This window comes from Nyctibius grandis, chromosome 5 (assembly GCF_013368605.1).
Source record: "Nyctibius grandis isolate bNycGra1 chromosome 5, bNycGra1.pri, whole genome shotgun sequence".
NCBI classification, from domain to species: Eukaryota; Metazoa; Chordata; class Aves; order Nyctibiiformes; family Nyctibiidae; genus Nyctibius; species Nyctibius grandis.
The window spans coordinates 16,800,233-16,826,161 of NC_090662.1; the positions used below are offsets into that span (position 1 = coordinate 16,800,233).

General features: G+C 39.5%; 1 protein-coding gene across 1 annotated transcript in view; it reads right to left on the reverse strand.

The window, feature by feature from the left end:
- COG5 (component of oligomeric golgi complex 5) overlaps nucleotides 1-25,929 on the reverse strand; it is a 211,658-nt gene that overhangs the window by 115,578 nt on the left and 70,151 nt on the right. The window contains 1 exon segment of the mRNA XM_068400718.1: nucleotides 11,724-11,854. Coding sequence (XP_068256819.1) covers nucleotides 11,724-11,854 — 131 coding nt within the window.

The following is a 25,929-nucleotide window of genomic DNA, read 5'->3' on the forward strand; positions in this document are numbered from 1 at the left end:
CCGATGTGTCCCTGAAGGTGATCTGATCTTGGGTGAGAATACTTAATTCTGAACTGCATGATGTTAATTGCTGCATAATACTAACAGTGTTCATAAGTGTCTTTCAGGTTGAAGCAGTGGTGATGGGAATGGAGCTAGCTGCAAGTGGCGTCCAGTAACCTCCTCGAGACTGACATCTTTAACCCGCAACCCGTGGGCACGAACTGTGACAAAGCTCATACCTTCTCTCCTACCCTGGGAGACTCCTAGCCAGATGGAAACCCACAATCCTGAACTAAATGAACTTGACGAACTTTTTTTTTTTGTATAGAGATGAATCATAAACTAATGTTATCTGTATATATTTTAAAATGAAAAGTTAGTGGTGATCTGAGTATGACGTGAATGGTATGGAATAAGGGGTGGAATGTCCTGGTTTGGCCTAAACCAGGCCGATTTTCCTTTCAGTGATTTTTACTTTCAGCTAAGTCTCCTCTAAGTAACTGCACCTTCTGAAACTAACTGCATGTTTTGCAGACAGTGTCTGCTTCCAGGACTGATAACGCTCAAAGTCTGTAGTTATCGCTGAGGCACCGGTAGGGATGTTGTGCAGTAAGGCTCTTGCTGTACTTAGTCTTAGAAAAACCAAGGTCACTGCTGAATTCCTCACTGCTTACGAGTGAAGAGCCGAAGGGGGTCGCAGCTGCAGGGGGGAGCAGACAGGGCAGGTGACCCAAAACTGACCAACGAGGGTATTCCATCCCACACACGTCATTCTCGGTATAAAGCGGGGGGATCACGAGGGTCTCGCTCTCTTTCTGCTATGGCCGGTGTCCAAGGAGGACTCCGTCTGTTTTCCTGCTGCCCCCGATCCCGATCCGTGCATTCCTGAATCCAGCTCTCGACCGTCGCTAGGCCCAGCCTGGGCCTTCCCGGAGCCTGCCCTGCAGTGCCGGTGGTGACGTGGCTGACTTCAGGGGAGCTCAATCCTGGTTTTGTATATATATTTGTATATATTTGATTATTTATATTATTATTATTATACTCTTTTCCATGATTATAGTTTATTAAAACTGTTTTAACTTTCCAACCTGGAAGTCTCTCTCCCTTTTCCCTTTCCCTTTGGGGGGAGGGGGGGGGATAACAGAGAGCATCTGCCACAGGTTTAATAGCCAGCCCAGCTTTAAACAGTGACACTACTTCTTCCTTGTTTTGCTTCTTTTTTCTTTTTTTCTTTTTTGCTTTCAGTACCATCCTAATTTCCACATACAAAATGTTTTAAAGATCAAGTATCTTAAATGCTGGAGTTATAGCAAATGAAAAGAGCTCAAGTACTGAGCAGTCAGTCACACACTATCATTTCTACCTGTATTCACGATGCCTCAGGTTACAGGCACTTAGATTCCTAATGGTTTGTTAACAAGGCCTCCATATCTTTCCTCTACATCAATAATTGGAGTTACATATCCATTAACCTCAAACAAAGAGGTAGCTTTTAAATCTTGTTAATGTTTTTACACTCAAAGCATTATCTGCAACATGATCAGTTAAGAAAGAGATGTCAAACATCTAATAAAACAAGTACTACTACAGCTAGCATGTTTCCTTGCCTGTTTTTGGATTAGAATCTTTTGCCATAGTCACCTACTATATAACACACTATATATTCCACTAAAGTTTTGCTGATCTCTGCTTTCTCGCTACGTGGAGTTCTTTCTTGTGTTGTACAAATGGTTCCAATGAGAAAATATACCTATACGGCGTAACGCAGTGAGATGAAGCAACGGCTGGAGATGAAATTTAGAGATGACCTATGAGACAGATTTTTTGTTGTTGTAAAACATTTAAAGATGCATTAACACACGGTAATAATTAATGGTTTCTTTTTTCCTATGGATTTGGAAACTTTTTCCAGCTGTATAGTAAAACACAGAGCTAACACCTGAAAAATTATGCACAGAAACACCTTAAAGCATTTTTATTTTATTACTATTATTATTGTTGTTGTCACTACTGCTACTAAAAACTTTTCAGTATGTGTTATGCCAATATTCCACCTTTCTTTTTATATGCACGTTTTTAGCCCTTACACGCAGAGGTTGCAAGATGCAAAATAAAAGTGAACTATATTGAAGCCAGACATTCATTTTAGCTATTCCAAGATTCAAAACATTCCATCATCTGTTCCTATGGAAACTGAAAGGATATTCTAGGTTATATCAGTATCAGCCGATTATGTCGCAGAGAAATCTGTGGTTTATTTTAATCCATAGTTCAGAAGTATAAATTCATGCTTAGTGTTTAGCTTGGAGATTATGAATTACTAAAGCATGGTTAACACTTCAGTTCCATTAGATCATACTTTAAGATAAAATGAACTCTCTTGATACCAGAATAGTAAAGGGAAAATTTCACAAGGTTTGGTTAATCCCCATGAAGTTTACCATGCAGATGTACGATATAACTAATATATACTTGGAAGATATTTTTTGGTTGTTAGATGAGCCATACGTTGCTATACCACATCTTAACAGAATAGTTTAAGAAAGAAATAATTTAGATTTATCAAAAATTCCTTCAGTAGTGCCATGCACCAGATGGCCAGATGAAGGGATCTGATTTAGCAAGTCTAACACGATCACGAAACCATAACCATAATACTGAAGATGAAAAATAAAATTGAATAATGCAACATGAGTATGTTTCTGTGACAAAGAAACTTAAAGGTTAGGACAAGAGTAAAACTTGTAAAGACAGATAAACACATAAAGTGAAAATTCTCTATATGCACACAGAACTATTGTAAAAGAAAAAACAAACAGTATAAGCTAGTAGGATTTTAATTAAACAGACTCAAATGCCATTGTGATCTTTCACAATGAAAGCCAATATGACAGCTATAACATGTTGAGCTAAGTCTTCTCTGTCTACATCAGAATTACAAAAAGCAATAAAATGGGTGGCTAACGTGAATTTAAATAAAAAGCTTTGGATCTCACCCTCTGTCTCCACTAAGCAAAACTAGATGATTTAAAGTTAACTATAGCTACCACCCTCACCCTATGCCAAAAGTAGCAAGCAGGTTCAAATTTTCCTTTTTACAGATAATACTTCAGCCTTCTTACTCTAGATTCAAGTAATTGACTTGAAACTGAATAATCAAAAACGCCTTCCTTTTCTATATCATATTGCAGTCAATCACTTTATTATGAAATAGCTGTCTCAGTCTAGTTTCCATCAGGAGCTCCTCCAGGGAATCAAGATTGTGGAATAATAAGGAAACATAATATCTACTGCCTTAAGTGTACTATATTGGTTAAATTTTTGACAGTGATGAGGTTAAATTCCAACTTCTAGCTTTCAAAGTAAAAAATAAATGTCAGAACAAAAAAGTTAAAAAAAAAAAGAAAAAAGCAATGACTACTCTTTGACTTAAAAAAAAATGTACACTCTGGGTAGCGTTTCAACTCTAGTTATTCCAGACTTTTTATGAGGGTAACCTACAGTATATGGATAAAAAGATGACTGGTTGTGTGACAAATTGGAGGCGTTCTTTTCTCATATTTTTCTACTTTATTTGCTATTATAACGATCATTTTGTAATTATGCATACATATGCAGTTATGCACATCTACATAACAGAAATCAATTCCATTGACATTCTGAAGTACATAAGGGCTTATATTATTTAAAAGGTATGACAAAATATGATAGCGAATATGTAAAAGCAGCAAAGGGCAGGCAAAAACATCTGGAAAGATTCTTAATATCTGAATATATCAAACACCTCCAAGTGCATTTGCACGACTGGAAAATGGTGCCACAGGATAATAAAGAGCGCGTATTGTTTAAGATTCTTAACATTAGATTAAGCATTGCCCTACGAAGGATTTAAGATTAATTTCACCAATCTTGCTGTAACACTGCAAGTTGTACCACATAAGCACTCAGCTCAGAGGACCCTGAAATGAAATAAATTATGCAACTTCTTGATGATCATGTCCAGAAAAATGGTCAATTCTGTGCATACTTTCCCCTCCAATCCCTTGGGAAACTGTTAGAGATCCTTGACATGAGATCAAATGGTGGTCTATGAAAGATTTCAGATTAATTTCACCAATTTTGCTGTGACGCTGCAAGATGCACTACATAAGGACCTAGCTCAGGGAACACTGAACTGAGATAAATTGAACTACTTCCTGATAATCACCTCCAGACAACTACTTCATTATGCAGATACTTCATCCTCCCATCACTTTTCTCAGGCACTAAATAGAGTCAGTCAAGAACAATTATGCATATACATCTAGTTAACAATTTTTTAATGTGAAAAAAAACGCTACACTTGTCCCAGAGATGACAACTTAGAGGGAAGGTTCAGTATGAAAAAGAATGCAAAACAGAACAACTCACACTCCCATCCCCCTGGGGTGAAATCGGTGTGCCCAGCTCGCTCCCTGAAATGCCTGTACACCAATGCACGCAGCATGGGGAATAAACAGGAGGAGTTAGAAATACGTGTTCGGTCGGGGGGCTATGATCTAGTGGCAATTACAGAGACTTGGTGGGACGCCTCGCATGACCGGAATGTGGTCATGGATGGCTATGTCCTGTTCAGGAAAGACAGGCCGCTAAGGAGAGGTGGTGGAGTTGCTCTTTATGTGAGTGAGCAGCTAGAATGTACTGAGTTCTATCCAGAGGCGGATCAGGAGCGAGTTGAGAGTTTGTGGGTGCGAATTAAGGGGCAGGCTGGCAGGGGTGATACTGTTGTGGGTGTCTATTACAGGCCACTGGATCAGGATGAGGAGGGTGATGAGGCCTTCTACAGGCAGCTGAGAGCAGTCTCGCAATTACAGGGCCTGGTTGTCATGGGGGATTTCAATTACCCTGATAATTGCTGGGAGGCCTACTCAGCCAGCCATCCCCAGTCCAGGAGGTTCCTCCAGTGCATTGATGATAACTTTCTGATGCAAATGGTGGATGAGCCAACTAGGACAGGAGCGCTGCTGGATCTTATCCTCACTAACAAGGAGGGTCTGGTTGAAGAGGTGAAGGTTGAGGGCAGCCTTGGTTGTAGCGACCATGAGATGGTAGAGTTCAGGATCTCATGTGGCAGGAACAGAATAGCTAGCAGAATCACAACCCTGGACTTCAGGAGGGCCAACTTTGGCCTTTTCAAGCAATTGCTAGGGGAAATCCCATGGGACAGGGTACTAGAAGGTAAGGGGGCTCAAGATAGTTGGTTAGCATTCAAGGACTGCTTCTTCCGAGCTCAAGATCAGAGCATCCCAGCAGGTAGGAAGTCAAGGAAGGGTACCAGGAGACCTGCATGGTTGAACAGGGAACTGCTGGGCAAACTCAAGTGGAAGAAGAGGGTGTACAGATCGTGGAAGGAGGAGCTGGCCACTTGGGAGGAATATAAGTCTGTTGTCAGAGGATGTAGGGAGGCAACTAGGAAAGCTAAGGCCTCCTTGGAATTAAACCTTGCAAGAGAGGTCAAGGACAACAGAAAGGGCTTCTTCAAATACATTGCAGGTAAAGCCAACACTAGAGGCAATGTAGGCCCACTGATGAATGAGGTGGGGGTCCTGGAGACAGAGGATAAAAAGAAGGCGGAGTTACTGAATGCCTTCTTTGCCTCTGTCTATACTGTTGGAGGCTGTCCTGAGGAGCCCTGGACCCCTGAGGCCTCAGAAGAAGTCAGGATAGAGGAGGAATCTGTCTTGGTTGATGAGGGCTGGGTCAGGGACCAGTTAAGCAACCTGGACGTCCATAAATCCATGGGCCCTGATGGGATGCACCCGCGGGTGCTGAGGGAGCTGGCGGAAGTCATTGCTAGGTCACTCTCCATCATCTTTGCTAAGTCGTGGGCAACAGGAGAGGTGCCTGAGGACTGGAGGAAAGCGAATGTCACTCCAGTCTTCAAAAAGGGCAAGAAGGAGGACCCGGGTAACTATAGACCGGTCAGCCTCACCTCCATCCCCGGAAAGGTGATGGAGCAACTTGTTCTTGGTGCTGTCTCTAGGCACATCAAGGATAGGGGGATCATTAGGGGCACTCAACATGGCTTCACCAACGGGAAGTCTTGCTCAACCAACTTGATAGCCTTTTATGAGGACGTAACCCGGTGGATAGATGATGGTAAAGCTGTGGATGTGGTCTATCTCGATTTCAGTAAAGCGTTTGACACGGTCTCCCACAGCATCCTCGCAGCTAAACTGGGGAAGTGTGGTCTGGATGATCGGGTAGTGAGGTGGATTGTGAACTGGCTGAAGGAAAGAAGCCAGAGAGTGGTGGTCAATGGGACAGAGTCCAGTTGGAGGTCTGTGTCTAGCGGAGTCCCTCAAGGGTCAGTTCTGGGACCAGTTCTATTCAATATATTCATTAATGACTTGGATGAGGGATTAGAGTGCGCTGTCAGCAAGTTCGCTGATGACACAAAACTGGGAGGAGTGGCTGATGCGCCGGAAGGCTGCGCGGCCATTCAGAGAGACCTGGACAGGCTGGAGAGTTGGGCGGGGAGAAATTTAATGAAATATAACAGGGGCAAGTGTAGAGTCCTGCATCTGGGCAGGAACAACCCCATGTACCAGTACAGGTTGGGGGCAGAGCTGTTGGAGACCAGCGTAGGGGAAAGGGACCTGGGGGTCCTAGTGGACAACAGGATGACCATGAACCAGCAGTGTGCCCTTGTGGCCAAGAAGGCCAATGGCATCCTGGGGTGTATTAGAAGGGGTGTGGTCAGCAGGTCGAGAGAGGTTCTCCTCCCCCTCTACTCTGCCCTGGTGAGGCCGCATCTGGAGTATTGTGTCCAGTTCTGGGCCCCTCAGTTCAAGAAGGACAGGGAAATGCTAGAGAGAGTCCAGCGCAGAGCCACGAAGATGATTAAGGGAGTGGAACATCTCCCTTATGAGGAGAGGCTGAGGGAGCTGGGTCTCTTTAGCTTGGAGAAGAGGAGACTGAGGGGTGACCTCATTAATGTTTATAAATATGTAAAGGGCAAGTGTCAAGAGGATGGAGCCAGGCTCTTCTCAGTGACATCCCTTGACAGGACAAGGGGCAATGGGTGCAAGCTGGAACACAGGAGGTTCCACTTAAATTTGAGGAAAAACTTCTTTACGGTGAGGGTAACTGAACACTGGAACAGGCTGCCCAGAGAGGTTGTGGAGTCTCCTTCTCTGGAGACATTCAAAACCCGCCTGGACGCGTTCCTGTGTGATATGGTCTAGGCAATCCTGCCCCGGCAGGGGGATTGGACTAGATGATCTTTCGAGGTCCCTTCCAATCCCTAACATTCTGTGATTCTGTGATTCTGTGAAATTCTGATCAGTGAGTTACAATATGAAGATTCAAAATGCCCCCGTATATGCTCAAAGTGACAATAGTATAAAGATGTTACACTGAAATTAACTGAGATGCTTTTGTTCAGACTGTATTGTTTACAAATTTACCCTGTGTATACAAATCCACCATTTGAGTATCTTTCAGAAGTAGAGTTTAGGATTTATTTCTGTTGGGGTTTTTATTCCCCTCTTTATTCTGTGAGGTTATAATTAGTAAAGCTCTTCATTTTGAAAAAAAAAAATCATGTATTAAAAAAAACACAGACACAATTTAACATTCATTTGGACAAAGGATAGTTATTAAGCTTACACTTCTTTTTTGCTTTCTCCAGCACATCGGGAAACGTCACTACATGATCACCAGAACAATTTCAGTGAATTATCAGTGAATGTAACTCTCTCCAGGTCCATGCTAGGCAGGAAAATAAATTTGCCCACACCTTAAATAAGGGAAACTGGGTAACAAACATCACATAATTTATCCAAAATCTTCCTTAAAAAAAAAAATAAATAGGCAGACACCTATAGCTCACTCCAGGAGACAAAGAAGGAAAATTTTTACTATCTGTGGTCAAAGATACAGAATGTTTCTGTAACACACAGAAGGACAAACTGTATTTATGGTGCAAACCCATGGAAATCTGAGTTCTACTCGCATCTACACGCCATGTGTTGTTTGACCTAGATGGATATTTTATATTTTAATCAATCTTTAATGATAACCATAGTCCTCACCATCTACATCCTAACTAATTAGTAAAGTTTGTATTGGTAAAGTCAAAAGCAAGAGTGTAGGTTCCTAACCCATTTCTCACATACGAGTACATACATGCAAAAATCCATCCTTCTTACACAGAGGAGACCCATAACTGTTGTTAAAGCAGTGACCTTAGCTCAGAACGAGGGCTACCTCTTCAGACTAGTAAAGATGGTGGAGATGAAAATGCACCTCTTTTCCACACACACATGACCTGGCTCTTAATGCTATCAACCTTATCACTACCTGATGGAACTAAGTTTGGGCATCCCTGGCTGTAAGAGGAAAGTCCCACACTAAGCGTGACAGTATGTAGCAGAAAGGGTTTGAAGCATGAGCTAAGTTGCAGAGAAAGTTTTCTTCTGTGTAAGTATAGCAGCAACAACACTGTGTCTAGCAAAACTGTTCTACCTGAAACTGAGCTATGGCAATCTTAACAAATTTCTCTAATTCCAAGTAATTACTTATTATTCAGATCTGCTTTACACAGTATACCACTGTTGAATAAAGGGGTGAAGTGGTGTCAAGAGCAAATCTAGATTCCTCTGCTTAGGGTTCATCCTATGAGCAAAAGAAATGCTGGGGATGCTTCAGGTGGTTGCAAGATGGATATTTACCTCTTTTTTTTCTTTTTAAAGCAGAAAACATTGCTGTCTCATCTCTTAGAACAGTGACTTTAATAAAGTTATTGATGTATCAATGTTAAAGCAGCCTCCCTTGCTTTCTATACTATCTGCCAGTAACCTGCTTACAGCGTGAAGGAAAGCTACCAAGGAGTTTAGGACTAAACAGTAAGGACGGGGTTTGAATCCATTTTCTTGATACTGTTCTGTAGGTCACAAAAGAGCATCGATCTGTGCTATGTACACTACGAGCGTGTAACAAAGCATACACGAGAATAAAACACCTGCCCATAGCCACTGGTATCCCTGCTTGATGGGGTTTGCTATTATTTGTACTACTTTTGTCAACAAGAGCAAAGAGGGCTTACTCTTTCTAAAAGGATTAGGAAGACAAGCGTGGCTGGCAGCTCTATGAAAGCCTGTTAAGTCTAGACATGCTGACAGACACCTCTAGTTTATACGCAGAAACCTTCACTTCTGAAGCAGTCAATGGCTAATACCACGCTTCCAAAGGAAGAGGGAAAGAGATTTCATTTCTTCTGAGAAAATACACAAATGCTACAGTGATGGACAGGCAACAAAAATGTAAATCACAATGCAGAGAAAAAGACAATGTATCACTCAGAGGTAAGTATCAGTTTTCATGTGCTACTGGCTGTGGTTATTTGGGGGAATCTGGGCACAGCTCATTAGCATGTGACATACATGATTAAATATATAATCAAAATAACAAAAATAGTTTCTTACCTAAACAAAGGAGATATATCAAAAAGTTGAAAGGGGCAGTTTTTAGCTCTGTTCTTTTTATCAGACTAACTTCTAGCAGCACCTCTGGAAAAAAAGCTGAATTCTAGAGAAGACATTCACCAAGTTCTAATGACTTCTGCTTAAAAGGAGATGCTTATAGTTTCACTTTTTTATGTATTTCCACTTCCTGCTTCTCTTCCAGGTGGACACTGAAATACTCTAAGACAGAGACATAAGACTAACTTTCTTCTTAAGGCATCGCTGACAAGTGCTAGATGAAATACAGAAATACAGCTCGCTGTCATGTAGGCAACTGATCTTGTGTATTATTTACACAGCAGATCAAAACAAAGGTGAAAACTAAATTGCAATTGCAAATCTGAACATCAAATAACTGAAGAACCACCTGGACAAATAGAGATGCACTATTCTCAAAGGTACAGACTTGGCTACCAGAAGAGATACTAACAGGAAGACAGCCCATCTGGGGAATTCTGCAGTACAAAACACAGAAGAAAAGATGAAGATCCCATGTCCTCGTATGCGAAATCTCAGGGCTTGAAAGGTATAATTGTAAATCAGCTTGTCAATAAAACACACAGCTACAATAATAAGAAGCGAAGACATACTATCTGCCAGTCATATTTCAAATTCTACATTTCTTGGGCAACGCTTGCCTGTGTATTTTCTAAAGTACACTATTTTTCCAACATTAAATCCACTAATCATATCCAACAACAAACATGGGAAGCATACTCCAACATCTCTTCATGAAAACATCCCCACTTCTGATATGACTAAGCACTAATAACGTTCTTCCAAACAATCTTCCATGTGCCGGAAACAGGCCCCTGGCTAAAGCACAACAGGCATATACTTTAATAATCTCTTGATTACCTGGATACAGCCTGGAACACCTAATAAATCTGTCTATTTTTCAACTGGAGTGGGATTGATTTCCCCAGGGTTTCTTTGTCAGTTCCGTTTTAGTACTTAATATGAAGAGAAAATTATCAGAGAAGGTCAAATCTGACATGAAAAACTAAAAGGAGTACACACCGATGAAGATTTTTGATACATTTAAAATAAATGTCCACTTGCTTTTTCTTAGGCTCTATCTTCGTTCAGTCTTTATTTAACATCGCATATGCTTCATAGCTTGTAACAAGCCCAATCACAGCTTGGCAACGTGCTCAAATAGCCAGGAGTTTCAACATTTGAATAGTAATCAAGTGAAAAATGGGGTGTTTTTTCCTACCATTTTGCTATCAGTAAATAGCCAAAGGTATTTACCACAATCCTACTGCAGAAAATTACTTGAAATGAGAGGTCTAAGTAAAAGTCTGAGACATACTGATAATTTCAATCCTCAATTATCTAACACAGCCAATTTAATGAAGTGATTTTCCATTCTGTGTATGTTCTTTTCACGTCAACCTTCAATAGTATAAACGAATGCTACATTGACTTACTGGTAAGTTTAACCATTGGTAACAAACAGCATAAAAAGGTCTTGTTCTAATCCTCTTTGTTCTCTAATTTAAATCCCAAATTTGACAGGAACTTTCACTAGATTTTTCCTCTTACTGTAGTAATGGGGACTTAAAAATATTTTTTTTTAAAAAAGAATACCAAAAAGTATAGACAAAAGAACATGAATTTTTAAAAAGGCAAGGAGACAGCACTAATGATACTACAAATAGTTAAATAATAGACATAGCCCGGTTATTAAAAATGTAGATAATTACACTTAGTAAGGATGAATGTAATTATGCATATTCATTTTGATATTCCCTATAGTGAATATTTACCTCAAAGTTTAAAATGCCCTTTAAACGGGAAATCTTTCAAATAATTTCAATATATTACTGCACAGCTAAAATGTAGAAATCTTCTTACAGTTTTAAAAACCTGCATTTTTCAGTTTTATCTATAAAGCTTGGCAATATTGGTAATGTAGCATACTGTGCTTAATGCAAAGTCCTATCAATCATCAAGCTTTTATCACAGTGTTTAGAGTTAAACTCTTTATATTGGCAGCTACTTTCTCCCAAATTTCAGGGTCAGATCGTGCAAAATTTTATTTTTGCAAATACTGTACAAGGCCAGTTTTGTCAATTTCTTTGGATATTCTCATGTGTGAGAATTTCTCATGTAAGACTTTTTTCATGTTTAATCTCCATCAGACAGTGCTACACAAAACGAAGGAAATCAAGCTCAGAGTACTTTTACACTTCACTTTTGAAAAGAAGTAAAGAAGAAAGTGTATTTTACCTGAGTCTCCACACCTTGCTCAAGCAACCTTTTAGCCTGATTTTCCACCTCAAGCCGGGCTCTTGCAATAAAAAGCAGGTCATTTTCAATTACTTCTATTCCAGAGAGATCTATCCCTTGAGAAAGGTAATCTATAAAAGCAACAGAACATTGATAAGCATGACATAGGATAAGTGAACATTTTAAACATGTTAAAACATTTAGAAGTTACAGTTAGTTCCAAGGGACATTTTTGTGTATAACAGTTGGCAATAGAGTACACCAAAGGAATGTATTATACCAGAAAAACTGAAAATGGAAAGATTATTACTCAACAAAACCTGGATATTGAATACATTGAATTTACTCCACTGCACTTCTCTAGACCCAGACAGGGCCGAAGAGGTGCACAGCATGAGTTCTAGGAACTCCAGAACCTCAGTCACAGGGCAGGAAGGGGCAAGAAGTCATCTCCTTGTCCCAAAGGATTAACCAGATAATTAAACTTCTCTAGCCAGATGTTTGAATAAGCATAATTTGCTCTAAGATCTAAAATTCTAGATGTATTACACATTAATGGATTTAAATTATACTTCATATATTTAAGTTGCACTTCTAAACATTTGAGATCAAACACAGAAGAATGGCAAGAAAAGAAAACTTTTTTTTTCATTTTTAATCACAGAAACATCACAAAATTTATTATCATCGTGGAAATCACCATGAATGGGGCATCTACAGATTACTGGGCTGGACTGGCAACTGCAGCAAGAAAATCTATTCGAATTCAACTTTTGTCACTGGCTGTGTAGGTTTGGTCAATTCACTTCATCTTTCTCTAATAGCCACTTAGTAATGAGAGCACTCCAGCAAGTAGAAAACCCAACACTTCATCTCCCTTTATCAAAGGAGGTTTGAATCTGCGACATCCTTTCTTCCAGACATATTCACTTTCTTTTAAAGGGGGCAACACTGTAATGCCTGCTCTTTGGACTATTTAGGCTTTTCACATAGGACAATTTTAGATATAAAACACAATCCAGGGAGTAAAACTGAGGTTTTCACACTCCCTGAGGTCCCTGACCTCTATGTTCCCTCCTGTTGGCTCTCTGCCTGATCTTGCACTCCTGAGCTAACCTAACTAGTGACCTGTCTTTGAAAGAACGGCTGGAGGATGCCTCTTCCCAGATGTCTTTGATTTGTTAGTGACACTCACTTGGGATGCAGGAACTGTATATTCCACTTCCTTCAGGGTAATGAAGACCTACAGCTTAGACTGGGCTAGAACTCAAATCATTCAAATATTACGCCATTACACCTGTAACTACTGCACATTTTTGCAAATCAAACCGACTATGGCCACTGCTCTGAAATCCGTGTTCCTGGAATATGAAAAGCACAACTGAGAACACCTACTGCTTTAGGCACCTCTCCACTTAAAACTCTGAATTACAACATAAATTAGGTGGGAACTGGATGATTAAATGTATAAAAAGAACACTTCTGAACATGTCTGGGTGCCTTAGATTAGATCCGCAGAGAAATGTGAAAGCAGTCGAGGAAGGTACCCAGTGAACCTGAGGAACCTTCAAAGTTAAACACTTCTTTTTTTTTTTGCTCCTTTTTTATCTTTCTAGATTTAAATCATCCCAATTCCCCAAGGTAGCCTAGACTTTTACTCTACTGCTTATCTGCAAGATAACGCAGGACTACTCTCATTCACACATTTTTCAGCATTTTGCTCAATCAAGCAGGTGTTCCACTGCTTCTTTTGAAAGAACCAATAAAACTAACACAATAACAGCCAAGGCGTTTCACCCACTGTCAAATACTTCCTTCATAAGCCAATGTTCCACTATTTCCATTTATAACCAGCCCACTGTGACTTCCTAATAAAGTTATCTTCCTTTTGTGTCCTCCCCCTAATTTTATTAAGGCATGGACTTAAGTTCTGACTAAGCTAACTGAACTTTTACGTCTTTGCCAAATAACCTTTCACTTTAGTAGCCAATTATTTGTGTTTATTCACAACAAACTAATCTAAGCCTCAGATTAATTTTAGCAACCACATGTTCACAACTGAACACAAAATCCCAAGTGAGTCACTTCACAGCTATGCAGAGAAGAACATCCCCGTACCTGCATATGAAAAACACCGCATAAGAAACCAGAACAAAAAGTTTGGAGAAGTACTGCGCAAAGCTTAGTAAGACATAAAAGAAATCACCTCTCTTAACAGTACAGTAAGTCAAATAGGTTTTAGTCTACTAAGAATAGGCCTGCAAATGCTTTTGTCTGTATGCATTTGTTTAAAAATGGATCAGAGAAGCCAAAGGACAGCCGAGCAGCAGGAAAGCACACCTCATGCTGCACAGGCTATTAATGAAGCCCTATACGCAGGCACGCTTACAAGGCTGCTTTTGCTAAGGGTTGCAGCTGCCACACTTACCCATTACTTCCCTGTAACTTTCTGCTGTGACTAAGCTGCATATCTACAGGTGGACTCGCATATGAACCTATTAAAACTAATATTAAAATCCCACTAACTTCAATTACTAACTTCAATGAGCAAGTGTCTTGAATATGAAGACTAGTATTCTGATCCCTTCTTCTCAGCTGCCCAGAAAAAAATAAGTGCAAACAACTACCCACAGATTAAGTCTACTGCCTGTCCTGGTTTGGCCTAAACCAGACCAATTTTCCTTTCAGTGATTTTTACTTTCAGCTAAGTCTCTTCTAAGTAACTGCATTTTCTGAAACTAACTGCACGTTTTGCAGACAGTGTCTGCTTCCAGGACTGATAACGCTCAAAGTTTGTAGTTATCGCTGAGGCACCGGTAGGGATGTTGTGCAGTAAGGCTCTTGCTGTACTTAGTCTTAGAGAGACCAAGGTCACTGCTAAATTCCTCACTGCTTACGAGTGAAGTGCCAAAGGGGGGTCACACCTGCAGGGAGGGAGTGGACAGGGCAGGTGACCCAAAACTGACCAACAAGGTATTCCATCCCATACACGTCATTGTCAGTATAAAGCGGGGGGATCACGAGGGTCTTGTCCCTTTCTGCTATGGCTGGTGTCCCAAGAGGACTCCGTCTGTTTTCCTGCTGCCCCCGATCCTGATCCGTGCATCCCTGAATCCAGTTCCCGTCCATTGCTGGGCCCAGACTAGGCCTTCCCGGAGCCTGCCCTGCAGTGCCGGGGGTGACGTGGCCGACATCAGGGGAGCTTGATCTTGGTTTTGTATATATTTGTATATATATAATTATTTCCATTATTATTATTATACTCTTTTTCATTATTATAGTTCATTAAAACTGTTTTAACCTTCCAATCCATATGTCTCCCTCCCTTTTCCCTTTCCCTTTCCCTTCTGGGTGGGGGAGAAGGTTTAACAGAGAGCGTCTGCCACTGGTTTAATAGCCGGCCCAGCCTTAAACCATGACACTGCCATAGTAAACTCTGAAGTAGTTTCTTGGCAACATGAGATTAAAAAAGGTGCAAATGTCACCAAAGACTTACACAGCCCACAAATACAAGATCTGCTGTGTTCACTTATGTCATAAAATCATATTCCACAACCTCAGGCTACTTAAACAAAATAAAATTAAAATATGGTTCGGATCTCCTAAATCCACAGAAAAATCTGTGGAAGGGAACTAAAAAAAGAGACTCTTTCTCCCTTCTGTATTTTGTCTCAAAATCTAAATTAAGCCATTTCAAGTGCGAAAAATCTAATCCTTCTGATGGTTTTAAGAAAAGAACAGAAAGACCATGCTGCTTTGGCTTTTCCAGATACCTCCATCTGTGCCTCAGACTGGCAGTCACCTCCTGCTACACTGCCAAAATCTGCAGCTTCGTTCCAAATTTCCTGCAATCCTAACAAAATGCTTTGGGACAATGCATTTCAGCAGGATTTCAAAACAGAGGGCCTTTCTGTGCATAGACATCCTGCTACGGATGCTCTTAGTTGCTATTCTAACCAGTGGGGAAGCCCTAGCAATCATATTATACCATTTTCAAAAGAAAAGCAGTTTTCATAAGGACAGCGGGTCTACATCAGAAACACCTGCAAGCGCTTTCCTGCCATTCCTATGTGAGAGCAAGCAGGATATGCTGCGCCTTTTCGTAGTTTTTGATTGTCTAAGCACATAACATCACATTAGAAATCTCTACACTTGTGGATTCTCAAGAGTGATGCTGCCATCACAGACAGCACAATGAAACCGAGCAGAAGGGCAGTTGACACAAGGGTGGCCAGATCATTGTCAGAACCACGCTGCATTTAGGATCCAGTTTATTTAAAATATTGCAGAGGAACTCGCACATTCCAATCAGCCAATTTTAGTTAGCAAAGAAACCATGTCACATGAAATACAACAACGATACTTATTATTATTAACCCAAGGGCCAGCAAATGTAGGATTTTGCTTCAGGCACTTGTGCAATCATTCTCTTTCTTGCTGTGCACAGTCAGTCGATAACACTATGGTCATGATCAGAGGTGAGGGTGATATGGGCTCTAAGGTACTTGTGTCTTCTTCTCAGGAATTAAGCAGACACAATGGCTTATCTCCCAGTTAGCACAGACTCTGGGGACTGGGGCACAGCTTAAAACTTATCAGCATTCCTCCTGCTTTAACCTTAAAGCACTAGAGTAAAACTAATACTTCATTAACCATAACAGATTTAGTCAGTAATAGCATTTATAACTGCCAGCTCTGCCTTAACAGATTTTAAAAGCACATATATAACATTTTGTTAACTTTGAGAAGAGTTGTGCTTTAAACGAAATAGGACCTAAATATCTTGTAACACCACATGTCAGGGCTGGACACAGCCACGACAGGCATTGCCCTCACACCAGCACGGCACACAGCCTGCTGCTCCATCACTTCTGCTCAGCAGAGCCAGGGAGGAAATCAGAGGAGGGAGCTATAGTCCTATGGCCATTCCTTTACCTCCCATCCCTCTGATAATTCTACCTCTTTATATAGGTTCATAAAAATAAAGGCAAATCTCTAACTCTCCCATAGGGCATTGGTATTGCTTCCCTTCTAACTATCACACCTTATTAAGCTTGGAAAGCACAGTTGGAAATTACTTTTTAAGGACTTAAAATACAGACTGCCTGCTGAATCCTCTTCCTGAACAAAAATATTATATGTCAAGGCAGAATACACTGAGCCCTAGGAATCAGTGACATTTATAATCTACCTCAGCCTAACAAAGGGCTAGAACTTAGTATTTCTTAAAGAAAAAATATTTTTGTCATTACAATTCCAAATTTTCTTGATTTACTAAATCTGAATAGCTTTTTTATCTACTGGCTGAGATGCTGCTTAAAAATGCGTTTTTTAAACCAACATTTCCCAGATAGTTATGTAAGAGGAGTTTAATAGAGATAAATCCAATATACACATACTACATTAGGTAGAAAAGCAATACTTTGAGCAACACAGTTAGCTTTTCTTAACCTAAGTGACTCAACAACGTAGACTCTTTCTATCATTTGATTTCATTTTTTGACCTCAAACATTGCTCTGTGATAATATATAATGAAAATAGGAAAAAATCTGAATTAAAACTTTCTGTAAGTATTAAAATATGCTTTGGGAAAAAAGATAACTATGAAGCTAGCATACCTATGAGCTCCACAAAAACTGTATTATGCTCTTTATCTAGATCGAGTTGATTTTAAGCTTTTCCTAGAAACTAGAGAATCAACAGAAGTCCACCAAGGACAATCAGGTGCACTAACGAAGAGGAAAACAAGACAGCCAGTAATAAACCAATGTGATTAGACTGTGTCACTCAAGAGGCTACTTGAGCCAAAACAGAAAACCTTCTGTGATCTGAGAAGTAACCTCAGTGATGCTAATAAAGAGGGGGAAAGAAGGAAAGTAGAAGAGCTAAAGTGGATTCCCTGGGGGCAAACACCTAAGATCAGCACCACCCCCCAATGAATAAGCAGCAAGGACAAATTAAGAGGTGTTTCATGGGAGATGGAGGGGTGGGAATTAAAGGCAATAAAGCCATTCTCGAAATTCTAAATAAAATCATAGAATCACAAAATCATAGATTTCTGTTTGCCTGCTTGGGGCTTATTTCTTTTGCATGGGTCATTTGTTTTATTTTGCTTCTGCAGTCTTAGTTGCAGAAAATGTTGGTGGTATCTGTAGCCTAAGGCTGTTCTTTTTCCATAATGAAGAAAAATTACAATTTTGGAAGAATCTACTAATTTAAATTCCAAAAAGTCAACAGGTCTAAACGATACCCAAGAGTTCTGCTGGGATTTAAGTATGCAGAAGATGAGAGGCTACCAAAACATGATTTATTAAGAAATACTGTAGAAGACTGCTACAGTGCAAACATTACAGCGCATACAGCACAGCATTCATAATGAAAATTTCTCTAGAGGTAACTTAAGCATCAGAACAAATTGGTTGAAACTGTCCATTAGAAACAGCATATTAAAAATAAAGAATGTCGAGATGGAGTAAAACTGCAATGTTATTATTACTTTAAGCTGATCCTGCAGGCTGCCCTGAACAGAACGCTCTCTAATTTCCACCTCCATGCCCTTAACCTGCTTCCCTGTTCTTTCACTCCAGCCCAGCCTCCAAGTTTTAGCACTCATGAGAGTTTTTCCTCCTCCATGTTGAGTTCATTTACATCTAAAGGCGCTCTCTCATCTGACTCACGATGCAGACACACAGGAGCACACGGGAGAGGGTAGGAACCCACAGGTGGGATACAACTTCCCCTCTTGGTGGAAGCTCATGTGTACATCGGTAGATGTTCATGAAACTGAATCTACACTGCTATTTGCAATATATATTTCTGTTACACAAAATTAGAAAGGACTGAACAGATATTGTAAAAGCACATAAAATTTTTCCTGCGAGGGAGAAGTATTCAGTAATGACAATCAATTTCAGTTTTGAAAGGGTTACTAAACATTCAGTCCTGGGTCCTACAGCAGTGCCTAGATACAAGCACAAAACAAACAGAATGAGTGGATTGATTTGTTAGTACTGCTGAGGAGCCATTTGAATTTTTTTTCCATCTTCTTCTGCAGTGCCTCAAAGTAATTTACTAATTCAAATGGGCCACAAATCTAATCCAGCATGGAAACTTCCATGGTCCTAATGGAAATGTTACTTACAGCACTAGCTACTGAAAAAGGACAAGATCCTGTTTGCCTCACTTGTATCTGAACCAGCAACCCAGGGTGCTGCTGGGCCTGAATATGTCAATTTCTTTTTATCAATGCAGGTAATATAAAACTAAAACTGGTCTTAGAACAGAGCCTGAGATCCCAGTACCTCAGCAGAAAGTCAATGCTCACCCTTCAGTGAAAGCAATCTAACATTTTATATTACATCTTTATTCTCTAAGTGGAATAGGCAAACACCCTAACTTACAGAACAATGAAAAACAATAGTCTGCTTATTGGAAGCACTTCAATTTTCCATGCAATTGATGCATAGAGCAGGTGGGGAATGGCAAGAGCAGGCACATTTGTAGGTCTTCAAACTGAAAGCTGGTGCCTCCAAAAAGAACCTTTCTCCATGTTCTGTTTTAACCAGACTAATTCTCCGCATAGGCTGAAATGACTGCCCCACACTCTGCACCAAGCACCAAAATACTTGCTGAAACAAGGCTTATATTAAGCCTTTAAATCAAGTGAAAGGGATTCCACTACAGTTATAATGAAACAGTATCTTACAGCCATCTTATACAATGTGAGCTCTTCAGAAAAAGATGTTTATTCCTATAAAAACTGTGTAGATTATGGTGCCTTGTAAAGTGTTCAAAATAAGAATGTCATTGCTCTATACTGTGTGCCATACATAATATGCCATATGTTTTAGATATTCTTTACAAAATTATTACTTTTGAATCTTAAATTATTATTTTGAAATTTTTCTGCAGATTATGATTTCATTATTAAAGACGAAGAAATTTTATTTTACTAAAATGCCAGTTACTTACAAAACTTCTGCTATCTTTCCTTCCTTTCCCTACAGGACAAGATTCCTGCACTTGCTTCCCTTCCTCAGTGAAAAAAAACAAGAAGAAAACCACTCTCTGCGACTAAAATGCCATTAAGTTCCTATGAAAACTGATCTTTACTTAACCAATTTCTACCATCTTAAAAATTAACTACTCATATGCATAATACATAAGGTTTCGGTTTTCAGCTGTTTGAGCAACATTAAGTGAGGCAAAACTGTCCTGCTGGATCCAGAAACTGAGTGGTGCCCATGGGGCTGTATTTCTGTTCGCTTTCTCAGACAGCGTGTTAAACACATTCTTGCTGCTGAAGTCCAGAAAAGGAAATAGAATGTATTAGACAGCCGGGTATACTTTCTGATAGATGTCCCTAGTGAAGGGGAACATCAAAAATAAAAACAAAGCCAAACACTTCTCAGTTTTTCATATCAATCACATGACAAGACTGGTTTAGTTTCAGATAAATGAGGTCACCAGTACCAAAACCAAACTGGTAGAAAGCATATGATTCAAAGAAAGCAAAACTTGAACCGCTCATTTAAACACAGACAATTTTCTTACACAGTAAAACAGACTTGTCATCTACATCGTTTTATCACAGAATCACAGAACGGTTTGGGTCAGAAGGGGCCTTTAAAGATCATCTAGTCTGACCCCCCTGCCATGGGCCGGGACATCTTCCACTAGCTCAGGTTGCTCAAAGCCCTGTTCAACCTGACCTCGAGCAATTCCAATGATGGGGCATTATCTTACTTGATTAAAGCTTTACTTTAGAAGAAAACCGAAAATACAACACTAAAATTAGTGATCACATATGTATGAAAGAATTGAACTTTTTCTAGCACATTAAAACAAAGGGAAAATTTTCAGGTGTACAGGTAGGTTGGAATAAGGAATGGGTTGTCGTCCTGCACATGAGATCAGCTTTGTTTCCTCCAAATTATTGTTGCTGATTTTTTTAAAGAATATGGTTTGTGTTAAAATATTTAGTAGTGCTTTAATAATCATCTATGATCAATCCTATCTACAGAGTAAACTTGCTGTTTCTCTCAAGACTGCATGCATAAAACTCAAGAAACACACTTAAAGGTGATAACAATACTGGAGGAGTAGTGAGGAAGACTGACTAGCTATTTTTAACATTATATAAAAGCTGCATTTAAATTGGTTTGATGGAAGAGTTAATTCCTACTGCTCTCTGGGCTGGAAATCAGATGCCAGGCGGGATCTGGAATTGATAGCAATGAGTTTGATATCTATTTTTATCATCATCCCTGACTTAACAATGAGCACTGTATTTTGGAGACATTCCTGTGAAAATGCCATGATTCAGAAAATAGCTTAACATACCAAGACAAACGCTACTTAGGTCTAATCACAAGTTATACCACACTACTCCCACATTCACTTAGGCCTAAAGCAAGAGTTGTTGAACTCCTTTAAGGTTCCCCCACCCACACACCATTAGATCTCCCCTGGCCCTCCCCCCTACCCCTTAATACAGACTCACAACCTTACTTAACCACGACCTACTAAACCTGCTACTTTCTATTTTGCCCACTGTCTCCTCAACTACCTGGACTGTCAGGCTCAAAGGGGAGTGGGCAGTGACTCCACATCCAGCTGCTGGCTGGTTGACCCTGGGGCTGACACTCTTTAATATCACCGTTAGTAACCTGGGTGATGGAACAAAATTAACCCTCCGTGAGTTTATGGGTGACAGCAACTTCGGGAAAGTGCTCAGTACCCTCGAGGGCAAGGCTGCCATTCTGAAGACCCTCAACAATCTTGAGAAATGGACAGTCAGAAACATCATGGAAGTCCAACAGAAGCAAATTAAGCCCTGTTCACCTGGGATGGCATGACCTTGTGCACCCAAACAGGTCGGGTGCTCATTGGCTGGAAAGAACTTTTGCAGAAAAGGACCCAGTGGACAATAAGTTGAACATAAACCAGCAGTATGTCCTTGCAGCAAAGGTGGCCTACTGTGTACCAGACTGGGTGTAGCAAGGGTATAGCCAGTAGGTTGAGGGAAGCAATTATTCTTTTTATTTGGCACTTGTAAGGCCACTGTACTCTGTGCCTCCCAGTACAAGGAAGACATTGACAAACTGGAGTGAGTCCAACAGGGAACCACCAAGACAGGGACCTAAAGCATGTGAGTATGAGGAGGAGCTGAGAGAACTGAGTTTGTTAACCCAGGAAATAGATGTTGAAGAAGAAATCTAACCGCTGTCTTCTGCTGCCTAGCAGGTGGTCAGGAGAAGACAGCATCAGACCTTTCTGAGGTGCACATGGATAGGACAAGAAGCAAGAGACACAAGCTACATCATAGGAAATTCTGATTAGACATCTGGGGAGAATATCACATTTGTGATGCTGTACACCTTACCCATGGAGGATATTAACCTGCAGGAATTAATACATTATATTTTAATATAATTAAAATTAGTAAAGTGTGAAACATTAAGACTTAGAACTCTTAAAATCTCCTTAAGCTTCTTAAGCCTTCCTTCAAAAGAAGCTGTTTTGAGAAACTTCCTCAAGAGCTCCCAAAACATTTTTAGCATCTAAAACTGCATTTTTTCTAAATTCTCTGCGATAAGAGAACTATAACATTCGTGCCATTCATCATCAGCATTTGGATGGAGCTAAAACCAACTCCACCCTAAGTATTCTATCTGAGCTATGGCCTAGAAATCAGAAAACATTCAAAAGCAAATTTCTTACACCAACATTTATAATTTACAACAGGTTCGTGACATGAAGCAAAAGTTATAATCATGAAAACAAAACCAGTAGCTATATCATTTACAAAGTCCACATTTTATTCTGGTAATTAAGATTGTTCTTCATTAAAAATAAAACCCACTTCTCTGTAATAAATTCACTGAAGTTTAATTTAGACACTGCACAGATAAGGAACTGATCTTCAGACGCACATGGACTTTCAAAACCAAATTTATTGTGGCAACAAAGCAAAAATACCTCCACAAATCAATACTCCTCTTGGGCTATTTTTGGAGCTAAGTGAAAAAAAAGAATGTTGCCAGTAAGAATATAGTTGTCCTATTTCTGTTTTGAGCAGACTTCATAGCATCACAGACGCAAAGCAACGTGTACAGCATATGTGAAAAAGACAGAAACAGAAAGGGGGACAGAAAGGTGTAATATGGAACAGGAGAGAGATGAAGCCCAACTGGTGGATTAGTGAAGAGATGAATTTATGAGTTGAAGGAGATGAGAATGATAGTATGCTCGAAAATAAGATACAGAAAAATATAAAGGAATGTAATTTGTGAAAGGATACAAATACAAAACAGTTAATACAATTTGGTCTTATTAATCTGTACAAGTAATTTAGTGCCATCATCTGCTTTCCACCTTGACAGTTTCCTCCCTACCCCCACCTAAACCCATAGCTTTTTATCACTTGCTCATTACCAATGCCAACAGCGTTTCTGCTCAAATGTCAGGAAAGCATCCAAAACTGGAAAACAAAGGGGTGAATAAAGCTTGTTTTAAATAAATTTCAAGCAGACATTTCTTAAAATCCCAACAGGTGAACAATAAGCAGTCCTCCTTGAAATGGAGCATCACATCAGTATATAAAATGAAGGAGGATGAAAAGAAATGTACTCTCATATCTGCAAGAGATAATTGCATTGAAAATATATTGCAACTGCATCATAAACCCATGTACAGGAATTATGCCCTTCCAACTGTATTACTGGAGTGGCTGAAGAAAACCTTCTCTTTCCCAAACAAAGACAAGGACTCATCTAAATTAAGGTATATGACTTTGGCTCTCTCTTATTTACCTAAGTTAGCATCATAATTAAAGCCATGAAAGCAAGCAAAATAGTTATGAGTAGAGGGGTGTAAAAGATAACCTAAATTTACATGTTGGCCTGAAAATACCAGGGTTTTTAGCAGCTTTTAAATATTATTAATATGTTATCATTCAATAGCTAAGTAGAATTTCTCAATATAGAGCATTATGTAAAGGTACAACGATTCAGTTTCTATCAGTACTATGCCATGTTGCAATAGACACATGCAATGATAAAAGAAAACGAAGGAAAATGGATGATGTATTTCAAAAATCTTAGTCAAAAATAACATTTCAAACATCCCATCAGTTGCTGATACAGCAAAGATGGCTGACTCTTCACTGAATCAGCGCCCGCAAAGGAGGGCAGAAGATACGTTGGTTCATTTGTGTGTTTTAATTAATGATGTTAATGATTAATGACCTAATTATTGAATCCTTTTACATCTGGACAAAGGTATACATGGACAGTTACAGACTTAAGGTGTAAAAGTCTACAATGACCTCACTGAGTTAGTCATTTCTAGCTGCACTTCATTTTTTCATTTCAGTGAGATATATCCTACATTTTTTTGAGTTTTTATCATTATTTTTGCACTAAAACATGCATTCAAAAATGTTGGTTTGTGCATGAGAGAAGATGGATGACTTCTAACGCATACTTGTAAATGTCAGGAGATGCTTTAAGATCAGTAGTGCTACAGTGGTGTAAAATCAAATTGTAAAAAAATCATGCTATTATCTTAGCCTCTGGATAAGGGGGAATACTACTTTTTTCTTGACTATATATAAGCTGCAAATATTTATTTCGCATTCCTCTTTCGTTATAGGTCTCTCCTGACTCTTTTCAACACCCACCATTCACCCCTTTCATACTTACACCTTCAGGAAAACATCCCTGCAAAAGCAAAAGTGCATTTTCTTTAGTATCAGCTATGTTAACTCCCTTGGTACTTTAGAATACATGTAATTTTTATCTTTAATAAATGCATATTTAATTCCTCCTACCTCCTCCTTGGCATACCATCAATAACTTCCTGCAATTAGCTGCAGATTTACTTGATTTTATCATCTTTAGAGGCAACAGATGTTGCATAGGCTATAAATCTCACAGGTTTTATGTACCTCAGATACTTTGTGGGAGAACAAAGTGAACTTTGTGTTACCCAGAGTGCTTCTGCAGACAACTTGAACATAACTGCAAAATTTTAAAACATCATGCAATATATCTTACCTCCTACAGTAAAGCCTTTTTAGAATTTAGAGATCAGCCTATTTCAGAAATCTGCCCAGTCTGCCAGAATTCTCATCAATTCTTCTAGTAATAATAAAACTTAGCAACAGTGCTAAAAAGATGGTCAAGAAAAGAATGTTGTTTGAAAGCTAAACCAAACATAACAGTCTTCAGGTTCCAAACACTTGCATTTGAAGTTAGCCTCCCCAGGTGCCTGTCTTTCAACCTTCCAATAGAACTATAAAGTATTTAACTATGACACAAAGACTGACAGCAGTTACCTCTGATGATGCTTTAATACCTTCTATCTTGTACGATTTGGGTAGTGAAATTGAAAAAAGAAGAGCGCTCTCCCCCTCCCAGTATTTGTTGCAATTTGCTAAAAAAGTTATATAGATAAAAATTGGTAAAATACAGCTCTGGCCCTTAGCTCTTACTGTAATGTTTAGCTGTACCTGCAGTAACAAGAAGAACGCAAGGAAGCTGAAGGAAATGTCCCTTCCAACCTACCCCATACGAGCTGCTCTGTAGCGTTCACCATAGCCTCCAAACCTGCTAGGTCACAAACCTGAACCATTGCTCACCTATGAGCACCTGTGAAAGGGAATTTGAACAGCATAACAGCACAGCTGCTCCTCAAAGATGGAACAAAATGAAACAACCAGGTCTGGTTGCTCCAGGTCTGCCCTGAGACAGCTGTGGCACCATACCTTTTCTGCTACCTCTAAAAGTTCTTCAACAACCTAAAAGAATAGTATGATTTATCACTACTAGTCTGGGATCTTGCATGCATACTGGCCATGCTTTTTTCCAAGAAAAACATACTTACATTGTTAAAATCAGGAAGCACATACATGTATGAAGGTGGAGAATTACCATGCACGAAGATTTCACAAAAATGAACTTGTTTTCTCAATATGATTAAACATCGATGTAAATAGAAACGGAAGCCAGTTTCTCTTCTATTATTTTAAAACAGATAAAAATTAAAAGCTAAGTCTTCTCATATATGGTAGTGATGACACGTTTGATTTCTACTATCATTACTGCACACAGGCATAAAATTAAAAATTAACGTCTTTGGTAGCAGAGTTCAAATTTATGAGCTAAATGCTAAAAACATCAAGAACTTTTTGAAAAAAGATTG